General features: G+C 46.1%; 1 protein-coding gene and 1 pseudogene across 3 annotated transcripts; one reads left to right on the forward strand and one right to left on the reverse strand.

The window, feature by feature from the left end:
- Nucleotides 1–1,101: 1,101 nt before the first annotated feature.
- Nucleotides 1,102–6,322, forward strand: LOC130129979 (TNFAIP3-interacting protein 3-like). 3 transcript variants are annotated; one of them, XM_056299698.1, is made up of 11 exons: nucleotides 1,102–1,585; nucleotides 1,849–1,980; nucleotides 3,265–3,355; nucleotides 3,996–4,070; nucleotides 4,170–4,235; nucleotides 4,391–4,519; nucleotides 4,665–4,793; nucleotides 4,979–5,056; nucleotides 5,223–5,348; nucleotides 5,680–5,778; nucleotides 5,860–6,322. In XM_056299698.1, the coding sequence occupies exons 2-11, from the start codon at nucleotides 1,871–1,873 to the stop codon at nucleotides 5,890–5,892; spliced, it is 936 nt and encodes a 311-aa protein (XP_056155673.1). In that variant the 5' UTR covers nucleotides 1,102–1,585; nucleotides 1,849–1,870; the 3' UTR covers nucleotides 5,893–6,322. The 3 variants fall into 3 exon arrangements, with proteins under 3 accessions (XP_056155673.1, XP_056155671.1, XP_056155672.1); XM_056299696.1 differs by having other exon boundaries at nucleotides 5,680–6,322; XM_056299697.1 differs by having other exon boundaries at nucleotides 1,853–1,980; nucleotides 5,680–6,322.
- Nucleotides 6,323–6,467: 145 nt separating this feature from the next.
- LOC130129625 (fatty acyl-CoA hydrolase precursor, medium chain-like) lies at nucleotides 6,468–11,033 on the reverse strand (annotated as a pseudogene).
- Nucleotides 11,034–11,965: the final 932 nt, after the last annotated feature.

Consider the following 11,965-nt stretch of genomic DNA (forward strand, 5'->3'; position numbering starts at 1 on the left):
TTCACCAAGACTCCTGCCAGGCCTCCCCGTGGCCACACATGGTAACTGGGGTCTTGCGGCCCCAGGCTAACTTGGCAGGGGATCTCGGAGCAGCAGTGGGCCCCAGAGATATGGTGTGCAGGCCCTGGCACCTGTCAACCACTGCCCCGCTGCCTTGTGGGTGAGTCTGGAAGACATAAGGCTGGGGGAGCTTACCCCAACAGAAAAGCAAGCTGTGGCGGCACGCTTCGAGGCGGTTTCCGAAAAACTGGATTTCCGGCAGCCCCCTGCAGTTGTGTGGAGGTGCCGGTCGTCTAGGGATCCCCCTTGCCATCGGAACCATCTCCTCTACAATCAAGCCATGTGGCGTTGGGAGAAGCGCACCCCCCATGCCACTTTAAAAACCATCTCTGCGCAGGTATCTTCTGCTATCTGAGTCCTCAAAGGACCCACAAATAGAAGAAGATGGTCATCATCGGGCACGATGGACAACCAGCAAGCAAGCAAGTGTGGGTGGGTGTGTGTGTGTGTGGGGGGGGGTGTCAGACATATTAGGGTCAGGACTTGGGTTTAGGGTAAAGGTTAGACTTAGGATAGCAAGCAGTTCTGGTGTTTAAGGTTAGGGGCTATAGGGAATTTCAACGCAGTTAATAAGGGGTCCCCACAAATATAAGACGAAAGGGGTGTGTGCATGCGTGTGTGTGTGTGTGTGCATGCGTGTGTGTTTTTTCCAAGTTTCTGCTGCGCAGTTAAAAGGCTGCCCCCAACACACAAACGTGACTTGCAACTACAGTATTGACAGTAACAGGCAGCTCATTTTGCGCAGGGATGCCTATTTTTGTCCCACCAAAATCTTACTTTACAATATCAGTAAGCGTGGCCATTTTTTTTTTGCCCACTTCCCCTATGGTAAGAAAATGGGGCTTTTCTGTTCCCCTCTGATGAATTGACCTGTAGTTACTGGTGTGTATAGCGTTGCGCTGCTGAGTCACCTAAATCTATTGCCGGTTACTGGAGGTGGAGTTGGAGGGTAATCTAACCGGGTAATTTCCGTTGTTTCTTTCCTGAAACACACATTTGTTCTGAGTCAACGCTTTTGAGAACGTTTCATCGGGCGAGGAGACTCCGCGTAGAACGATACGTACCGCACGCCGCCGGCCGGCGTGTGAACGCCGTTGTGCAACGGGTCGCCTCATTATTTAAGTATTACGCCAGAGCGACGGCTTCCGGTCTGACTCGTCGCGCGTAAATTCGCGCGCTCCGGACGGACGGGACCGGACGCGGGTATTTCAAGACGATTGGCACATTTCGGGCTTTAGGGCGAAACCGGATTTTGGGGGGGGGGGTGGTCCGGTTTTTTTCCCCTTTCTTCTTCTTCTCTTAGTCACTCGTCGCCGCGTCGATAAATAGCGGTCACGGTGTCAAGTGAACCTGTGCTTTCCTTCCCTGTCACGAACGCCGTCAGCAGACCGCGGCGCTTCCGTATTTATGCCGCGTGAGGGAATCCCGCCAGGCGGAGCTGCGTACGAGTCTCGCCACACGTTGACGCCGACACACGGCAGCGCCGCCCGCACAAGCTAGACGTGCCGTCGCTTGAGCGCTCACGGTGAGTGTACGCAGACGTCCGCTGCTAATGCAGATGGCGTTGATCTGCGTGTGTGTACCCGGTTATCATGACATCGCTCTGCTTGTACACCGAGTGCCCGATAAGGGCTGAATTCCCACGGCCGCTGTGTAATACCACGTGAGCACCGCGTACGAATAAAGAGTCCTTTGGCGCGACCCTGCAGTCCGAGACGCACGCTGTCGCCGTCGCCGTCGGGCACCGTTGTTAGTCGTCTGAAAGTTGACTCTGCCGTTTTGTTTCAGACAGTCCCCACATAAGAAGCTGATGGATGAACTCACGGACAGATCGCACGTCAATCAAAGGATCCCCGCGGTACAAGCGAAGAACCGAACAGGGATGAATGGAGACGACCCATCGCTGACTAACGCAGACAGGCAAGGCACCTCGACACACTAGACTGCCTCTCATCATTACAAATTCAACACCACTAGTTATCTTTTAAACCATAGCTGCTACTCGGACTGCCACTAGTCACTATGGTAAAGTCGCTAGTTGCTAAAAAAAATAGATAGTAGTTCTGTTAGCACAAGAATAGCCACTTCTTTGACTAGAGATAGTTCAATTAGTGCCCACTTTAAAGGCACTTGTCACTATCATATTCTTACTAAGAGAATAGCAAGCAGCTTATCAATTGAACCTTATGAGGCGTCACATATTAGATATCAACTTCTCATTACTGACTACTAGTCGCTAGTTAAATAGCACTAGTTGTTGATCCAGGTCTACTGGTCATTGTGTATTAGTTACCAGTCACTTCATCAGTGACTAGCTGCTCTTCTGATATTCGCTTTTCACGACTACATTGTTACTACCGGCTATGCGGTATTGACAGGTGGCTTTTCAATGACGCCTGGTTTCTATTCCACATAAAGATATCAACATTTATGTTTTCACTTGACACATATTCTTTAACACTAGCGAATCGACATGACAGGTCGCAGCTACATGTTGACATCAAAATTTCAGATTTGACGATTCAAAATTTTTTTCAAAGTTGCAACTATTCATTTTTGAAAAAAATACTTGGTCTTATTTAAAAACAGCTAGTAACAGCAGGACATTTGCTAGTAATAACTGGAATAGCAGCTAGCATTCATAAATAGCTACTAGTGGCTAATATATAATTACTAGTAGAATTGTCTTAGGCATGAATAAAAATGTACTTTTATGCCAAGTATTATTTTTAGCATTTGGTAACTTTACAATAGCAACGTGACAGTCAGAATAGTGACTAGCATTAAAAACAATAGGTACTAGTGTTTAATTTTTAGTGTCTAGTGCCTTATAATGAATAAATGTTAAAATGGCTTGTCATATTCTAAGATCTAATCTGCAAAGTTATAGTCACACCATTTTCAACTGAAGTTGAGAAGTCTGTCTACCATTTATTTTTTTTGTGTTTATGCTTTTCTAAGCAATGTTTGGAAAGCACTCCGGTGAACACGGGTTGCTTTTTAAATGTGCTAAAGTAACCTGACTGTATTGACAGTGTCTCCCATTGGTGTAGTGACATGGTCACATTGAGTTATTATTATTATTATTATTATTATTATTATTATTATTATTTTTCAGAAAATCTGGAGCTAGAAACCACTGGGCCGCTAAAACTCTGTAGTGGAAACTAGCTGTATAACCTAATAAACGTGATTTGTTTTCAGGTGTGAGAGTGTCGAGCTGAACCGTTACCTCAGACGGCAGCCCCACGTGTACCCAGTTCAACATCCTGAGAGAGAGCTGAGAGAAATACAAGTAAGGATATGCAAAATAGTGTTAACACATGATGTGGGTAGTTAAGTCAGAAAGGATTTCCTACAAGTACATTTATAGCCACAGTCTGCCCCCAGTTTCTAAATTTTACACACACACACACACACACACACACACACACACACACACACACACACACACACACACACACACGTTGATCCCCTGACCACAATTCTGTTCAGGAAATGACCTTATTCTGCATGTTACTGGAAACACTTAAGAGCAGAACTTCCAATATGTGTACATGAGGGGCGACAGTGGCTCAGGAGGTAGAGCAGGTCGTCTGGTAACTGGAGGGTTACCGGTTCAATCCTTGACTCCTCCTTATAAAAAAATGTCTAGGTGTCCTTGAGCAAGACGCCTAACTGCCCCCTACCACCATCGCTGTGTGTGTGTGTCTGTGTGTGTGTGTGTGTGTGTGAATGTGAGGCATTCATAGACTAAAGTGTGTTGAGTGGCTGTTGCAGCTAGAAAAGTACCACATGAATGCAATCCATTTGCAGATAGGTCACTGAATGTACGCTCGTATGCCACCACCCACAGTGTATACACTGACATTTTGTCCTTTGGCACATGTATAAAGCGTTTGAACAGTTTGTTTGATGTCTTTCATTTTTTTCAGTCAGAAATGTCTACTGATAACAATGACGGCACACTGAAAGCACAGATAGCCGCGTTGGAGGAGCAGAGGCGTGAGGTGAGTCTCTTTCAACGCTAAAAATTCACAAGTGTTCATGTAAAAACAGCATTTTTGGGGGGCTTTAGACTCATTTGTTCTTCTCTATGTCCTATTAAGCTTCTCTCCATCAATAAGAAATGGTCAGAGCAGTACCAGTTGATGATACTGTTCTACAAAGACAAGGTAAAGAGTCATATTTTGAATGTTGTATTTGCGAGCACTCATCAACATAATAATTCCTAACAGACACATTCCAGCTGCATTTGATTTGTCACCTCGTTGAGTTTTATTCACATTGATATATAGTATGCATCCATTTGTCACCCTATAACCCTCAGGTCCAGGAGATGAAAGCTTTACAGCAATGTGACCGTTATCAAGAAAGGTGTGAACCAGGACAAAATCACGGCATCTTACAGAAAAATTTAAAATCGGAGATAGCCGTGGAGAATAAAGAGTGCAAACAGGTAAAACACAGCAGTGAGCTTTGACACGAATGCAATGTTAAACTGCACTTTGTACGACAATTGTAAACTTTATTATGATGATATCTGGTTCTCTGTGCCTAACTAATGATTTACCTTCTCATGGGAAATTGATGACCTGTTGTAGAACCAGAACGGTGATGTCACTTTTGAGTTACTGAAAACCGAGCAGGAGGCCAAGCTGTTGAGAGCACGGAATAACACCCTTGCCAGAAGGGAGCAGCATCAACACAAAGAGATCAGACGACTCAATAAGGTGAGCTAACAACGTGTTGGAGGTTATGACATCTGGGGAAAACCCAGCATAGGTAAACAGGAAGCAAGTGTCGGTTTCAGTTTTTCAAAACCTTTCCATATTAGCAGTGGAGGTGTTTGACTCTGTCTGCACGTGCTCAGTACCCATAATGCCTCTTGTTCCCTCTAACCAATTCCTGTCTGCAGGTCTTAGAGGATGCCCTTCAGATGTCTGTTTCCCCTCAGGAGGGCAGTGAAACCCCACAAGAGATCTGGAAATATCAGGTAGGCTTGGTTAGTGGGCGGCGGCGGGGGGGGCACTTGGTATCTTAGTTCATATTATCTTTTGTTTTAGCTAAAGAGCTCTGTTCTTGTTGTCACTCAAACACTCTCCTCCATTTGATTCATTTCCATTTCCATCTTCCTGTTATGTTTCTTTGTCCAACCTCAGGCTGAGGTCTATAAAGAGGACTTTATGAAGGAGCGGCAAGACAGGGAGAGGCTCAATGAGAAGCACCTAGAACTAGAAAGGAGGTTCAGAAAAGTTCACTCTGAGCTGCGTAGCATCAAGTCCCAGGTACCATTGTATATGAAGTCTTCCAGTTCATGTGTATGGGTGCAGAAATGTGGCTCATTCAACATATACCTATTGTCTTTGCCATTCAGTGCAATTTGACACTTTATGTACATTTATTTAAAGCACTTTGCAGCATTGTGAGTGCATATATATTTTTAGCATGGGTGGTCCCATGTGTAATTGAATTCCTTAACCTTGCATGTGTTCTTGTTATGAGCTTACTCATGAAGCTATGTAGGGTCACACTCACTTTTAAGTACATTCAGTACACATGACCAGTCTTGTGTGAATGCATCCATTCACCGGTGTATTTTTTAACCTGTCTTTACAGATAACCTGTACACCAGCTTTACCTCAACACCACTGGCGAGTGGTGACCTCTGAAGCTGGGCACGCTACCTCGTCCCCACCCCCACCCCGGGCACGTACGCACACACGCACCAACGACCGCCCGCCCACTACAACCCCCTCCCACCGCTGCAAATGACTCACTCACACACACACACACACACACACACACACCCACCAATTCATTCATTCCTAGGGACAATTTTAATGCAGCCAATTCACCTGACTTACATGTCTTTGGACTGTGGGAGGAAACCGGAGCCTCCGGAGGAAACCCATGCAGACACAGGGAGAACATGCAAACTCCACACAGAGGACGACCCGGGATGACCCGCCAAGGTTGGACTACCCTGGGGCTCGAACCCAGGACCTTCTTGCTGTGAGGAGACCATGCTAACCACTGCGCCACTGTGCCGCTGGACTGAGCCATGTCAAGTTATTAATTCTGAGTCCTCAATCTATGCATTTGAGCTCTTACCCAGTATGAAGTAATTTTAATATTTTTAATGTTTTTTTATTACATTTCATAAATGTACATATATTTTGCTACTGCCTGACCACTTAAGGTTGCACTTTACTGAACACTGTGTTACATTTCAAATACAACCAAAATTAAAACAGATTTGAAAGTATTTTTAATTTGTGGGTGATTGAAGTGTGGCTGGATGACGAGATGCCATTGTCGGAGGCTGGACAATATTGAGGAAGTGGGCCCTGTTCTGCTTCAGTTGGTGGCCTGCCGCCTGCTGCAGGTACAGGTTGAGGTAGCTTTCACTGCAGTTGTGACATGGCTACTCCACCAGTCCAGGCCCATTGGGTGACCTGGGAGGACAGCAAACACCTTAAAGTAAAGCTCCTTAAAAGTCCTTTATCGCACTATACCAAGTGTATGTGACGCTCGCTATGTAGGCCACTGCAGCTTTATTCCGTTCCTCCTCCTCCGTCACAGGTCCTTTGGGAGACATGTTCAGAGTAAATCCCAAGGACTATTGATGAGGGTGATGTTGACCAAAGAGTGGAAAGGGATGATCTCATGTTGACGGTACCTGTGACTGTTGTGTGTGTGGCTGGTGCAAAAGCAGGCCCCAAGGAGAAATATGGCATCGTCGAAGGGGTCTGCTTTAACAAAGCTGGGCCTCGTCCTGCAGTGCATTGAAGGTGAATGCTGAAACTCGTACACATACACAGGTAGACCTGCGTCGTGTTAAGGACAACTGTACAGTAGAAAATCAATCACTGACAATTCGTTGTCAATGTGATTTTTCTAGACGTTACACCTCATCGTATACTCACCCCTGTGACAGGCTGCCACTTTCAGAACAGGCAGAATTGGGATCATGTCCCCCATCACCTCTGTCCTCTGGTGAGCCGCCATGTTGAAGGTATTCGTTGAATATCATCTATTCATTTTCCCCTGTGGCCCGCGAGAGAGGACAAAGTAAAGCTTGAGCCCAAAGAACAGATCAAAACTCAGTGGGTTCATAAAAAATGACGGATTTGAGGGGATTGGGAGGATATTTTCTGCTGTCTCTTGCTTAGTACTCATTTACATAAGCAAATGGATACGGTTAAATCCAATGCGACAGACAGTGGATATCGTGGTAATGATGAGAAGGCTTGACACACATGGGAAGGGAAGAACATGTCCATCACTGATATCGCAGCCTGCTTCTCCATACCTTGATCCCACCCAGCAGGCGATTAGAGCTAATAATAAAGATTATATATAATACATTTATTAAAAAACAGTGCATACATTGCACCCAAAGTAATCTAACTAATCTTAATCATAGGATTCTCGAGCTCATACCTGAGGGAGAATTCATCCAAACTCATGGTTTGTCACACCTATGAGCATGGGAACCCTCCGAAATGCCTCGTTTTTCAAAATGTCCTATGGAGGTCCTTTCAAAAACACGCCATCAACCGCTGGACCTAAAAACCCCTGGATCCGAAAGCAGAAAATAACCCCCCTGAAAACGTTCAACTTGAACTATGACTCATATCATACCACCTTCACCAAATCTATTGTTTTGAGTATCGCTGTGATTCAACCGCATTTTGATTTTACTCATCGAGCCGGGTAACCCCGCTGCGAATACTAAGATACGACCTTGCCCTGAAAGCAGCATCATGAGCATAAAAGAATAAAACCTAAAACAGTGGCGCATTCGCTGCATACAGTAAGCGCCTACCTTTTCGGTGGTATTCAATATGTCCCCCTCAGACTTGCCCTTGATGCACTCCACAAGTTTTCCATTATCGCCGTGCTCACACTCAGTCAAACTGGCCACCAGCTGCAGGAGGGAGACTGTGTGGATACAGCAGCAAGGGAAAAACAGTGCCGAGTGTTGATACCTTGGCCAAGGCCAGTGGGTTGCTGGTGTAAATGCGCCTCCAGTGGTGCAACCCCACTCGTGGCCATGGCTCAGTGAAACAACCCTTCAGCCAACAGAGACATGACCTGCTGGGCGGAAGTTGGAACTAGTGGACATACTGGACAATTGGAAATAGTGTAAAATAAAAAGGTGCTTCTAATGTTTTGAAGAGTGTGTACGTGAGCTACACTATCGCTGTTGTGGCTCCACATTTCTTTCTTTTTCTTTTTTTTAGATTTTTTTCTCCCCAATTGTACCCGGCCAATTACCCCATTCTTCTGAGCTGCCCCAGTCGCTGCTCCACCCCCTCTGCCGGGCCGGGGAGGGCTGCAGACTACCACGTGCCTCCTCCGATACATGTGGAGTCACCAGCCACTTCTTTTCACCTGACAGTGAGGAGTTTCACCAGGGGGACGTAGCATGTAGGAGGGTCAGGCTATTCCCCCCCAGTTCCCCCTCCCCCCATGAACAGGCGCCCCGACCGACCACAGGAGGCGCTAGTGCAGTGACCAGAACCCATATTCACGGCCGGCTTCTCACCCACAGACATGGCCAATTGTGTCTGTAGGGACGCCCGACCAAGGTAACATGGGAATTTGAACCAGTGATCCCCATGTTGGTAGGCAACGGAATAGGCCGCTACGCTACCCGGATGCCAGCGCCACATTTCTTTCATACCCACCAACATGGGAGCACTGATGCCACCAACAGATTGTCCAAAGACGGTGACCGAGCCTGAGTCTCCTTTCAAGGCCTCTGTATTTTCACACACCACTGAAGAGCAGCTATCTGATTGAGGAAGCGCCGGTTGCTAGGAGCATGTTTGTTTCCGGTGCTGTACAAATACATGGAACCACCACAAGCACCGCAGTTACCACAATTGCCTGAGCAAGGTTAAATACTTAACATCCAAAATGACATAAATCGGTGTAACATCAGGTGTACGTGACTACTCTATCTCAGAAATCCCAGAACACTTAGGCAATACTGAATGACGACCACAAGCACGTTCTGGTTGGCTGCCAGGGGTGAGCTGTCAAACTGGAAGGTACCTAGCATACGAGTCGGTGAGTGAATCATCCTCCGAGCATGTAGTCCATTGACACAAAGAGTACTGACATGGTTGAGGACAGGGAGAATACGTCACTTATGCAATTCAAAAGAACGATGAGTCAACATTGTCTTTATTTCTGTATTGGTTGGGGGGGGGGATACTCCGATTTTGAGAATAGTGTGACCTGATCTAAGTATATAGAGCTTGCATTATTGCATATCTCAACCTTGAGGTGCTTGTTTTTACTACGTGAAACCTTGTTGGGAATCAGCACTAGTCAAAACTGCCATCGAAACAAGCAGCGACTGCAGAAATGTGTGCGTTGGGATGTATACGTGTTTTGCATGTTTTATGCAGCAAACACAAATACCAGTCTGCCTTCACAGCTCTTCGTCGATTAGACTCATTATTCACAACAGACTATTAATAAAAGCTGGGCGCCATTCACCCGTTAATACCCTTCTTTTTTCAGCCAGTCTGAACCGAGTGGCCAGAATCGCAGCCATTTGCTGTTCCTGGTTGCTGATCTGAACCACGTGTGCTTGTGTTCGCACCCTGCCCGTGTGCGTGTGGGTGTACACTGACTGGTAGTCTTTCTCCAGAGGGAGTACGGGTGGGTCTGTATACATGGAGGTAAAGGCAATCCGCGGACACCTTTGCTGATGGAGACTTGACAGGAAAACTTTTCCAGAAGGCCTCTGTAGACGTTACATGCGGAGGGCATCTGCCGTGCAGAAGGGAAGAGTTAATTAAGTATGATACATGGGAAAAAACAGCAAAATGAGTTAAATGGATTTTGACACAACGAATGAGTTTTTATGTTTTACAGAAAAACACAGTAGTTTTAGAGTAAAACACATGAGAAAGGAAGTCTGGGCTTTGCTGTGCATACAGATGAATTGCAATGTGACCCCGCTGATACACTCTCCAAAAGGAAAGCAAATGTCCCAAAGACTTTACAAAGTTTGCTTGATAACCAGCTTAGGTCAGGTCAGTTTTTCATAACCAGCTGCATTTATCCCCAGTCAAAAAAAGAAAAAAGAAGTTACAGCAGCTCAGGACATTATCCAGTATGCTCACAAGTTGGGCATCTTGGTGGCATCTCTCTCGCCTTCCCAGGCAATGGGGCAGCAAATCGCAAAGGCCCCAAGGGAGGATGGGCAAATCGGATGCCAGCAGGGACGTGCGGTCAGGGGAGGCAGGTGAGGCAGAGCCTCACCTTTCATCATGAAAAGAAAAAACAAATGATGATAAAATAAAATAAATGTTAATATTTGTCTACTGATCTGTGCTATAAATGTAATTTATGTACAATTCAACTAGAAGATAAGGAGGACTTTTACAACAAAGTCACGGAGATTTTTGTCCAGAAGGACAGGAGAATGGACTTCATTTTCAAGTAAAGGTAAGCCCATGCATACACTGCAGCACATCCTTTTATTTGTATTGAATGAGTATGTAATTAATTAAATACTAATAGTAGTAATAATAATAATAATAATAAATTTTATTTCTAAGCGCCTTTCTGGACACTCAAGGACACTGTACAAAGATAAACAAATACAAAAAAGCAACAACAGATAAAAACTACACAATATAAAAAATAGTAATAGTAATTGTGGAATTACGATGGCAAATTAGGAAAACACGCACGGTGCAGAGCAAATGCGCTCTTTCTCTGAGCCGCTCCTTGCCCAAATATGTACCTTGATTATGTGTGTGTAAAGAATGCTGATGAGATATGAAACACAAGCAGTAGTCAATGTGCAAGCTGCCAAATGAATGGTGAATTGAAGCTACTATATTGGGTTCATATATTTGTAAATCTGACTCTGAAAAAGTCAGTGCCTCACCAGCCACGAACCTCACCGCACGCCACTGGATGCCAGGGTACTCCTCCACCATCTTCTCTATGCCCTTTACTGCCCTGTACTGACCACGAGCACTACCGGTCTTAAGGGTCACCACTGGAGGAGCACCCTCCTCTGGGTGCTCCGGTTTCCTCCCACAGTCCAAAGACATGTAGGTCAGGTAAATCGGCCATACTAAATTGTCCCTAGGTGTGAATGTGTTGGCTCTGTGATGGACTGGTGGCCTGTCCAGGGTGTCTCCCCGTCTGCTGCCCAGTGGCTGCTGGGATAGACTCCAGCATCCCGCGACCCTGATTGAGAAGAGCAGCTTAAATAATGGATAATGGACACAACTTCTCATCTCATTGCATAAGAACAAGGTACAGATACGTGACACCACAATCATCATCAGCGGTCGCTCGGGGTCGAATATGACCATCCTCCTTCTGGGTCCCTCTGGGTTCTCAGGTGGGCATAGAGGTCAATCCTGGAGCCGCATAATGGGAAGACGCCTGCGCGTGGCAGCTTTTTCGTGGAGTGGCTGATGTGCCTGCAGCCACCACATGGTCCTTGGCAGGGGGTGGCCAGAGTCCAATGGCATGGAGAACCAAAATGATTGGGGACCACCCTCTGTTGCAGCCTCCATCCACCTTCGTCTGAAAGCTCCCGCTTGACCTATCCGCCTTGGGTGACCCTACCAGGAGCCAAGCTCTGGACGGCATAGCTCTTGGGATCATTGGTACATACAAGCTTCTCCACCATAAGGTGGTTATCCAGGCCAAAGCGTAGACACAGGCCATCCAGATGTGTTCACTCCCTTATTAGGTGACATATCCTGAACTCAACCAATGGAAGGAATAAACAGGAAGCTCGTTTGCCACCCATACGCATAAAGATATTCAAGTAACCACACCCTTTGACCCTACACAGCCCAGTCCTTAAAGGAGAAGCCAACATAATTCATGAGACCATATGTGGCACTGCAAC

The sequence above is a fragment of the Lampris incognitus genome, chromosome 19 (assembly GCF_029633865.1).
Source record: "Lampris incognitus isolate fLamInc1 chromosome 19, fLamInc1.hap2, whole genome shotgun sequence".
NCBI classification, from domain to species: domain Eukaryota; kingdom Metazoa; phylum Chordata; class Actinopteri; order Lampriformes; family Lampridae; genus Lampris; species Lampris incognitus.

Coding starts and splice junctions, on each gene's coding strand:
- LOC130129979 (XM_056299696.1), top strand. CDS start 1,871: ATGGATGAACTCACGGACAGATCGCACGTCAATCAAAGGATCCCCGCG. Junction 1,981..3,264: donor TCGCTGACTAACGCAGACAG/GCAAGGCACCTC, acceptor ATTTGTTTTCAG/GTGTGAGAGTGTCGAGCTGA. Junction 4,794..4,978: donor AGATCAGACGACTCAATAAG/GTGAGCTAACAA, acceptor TCCTGTCTGCAG/GTCTTAGAGGATGCCCTTCA.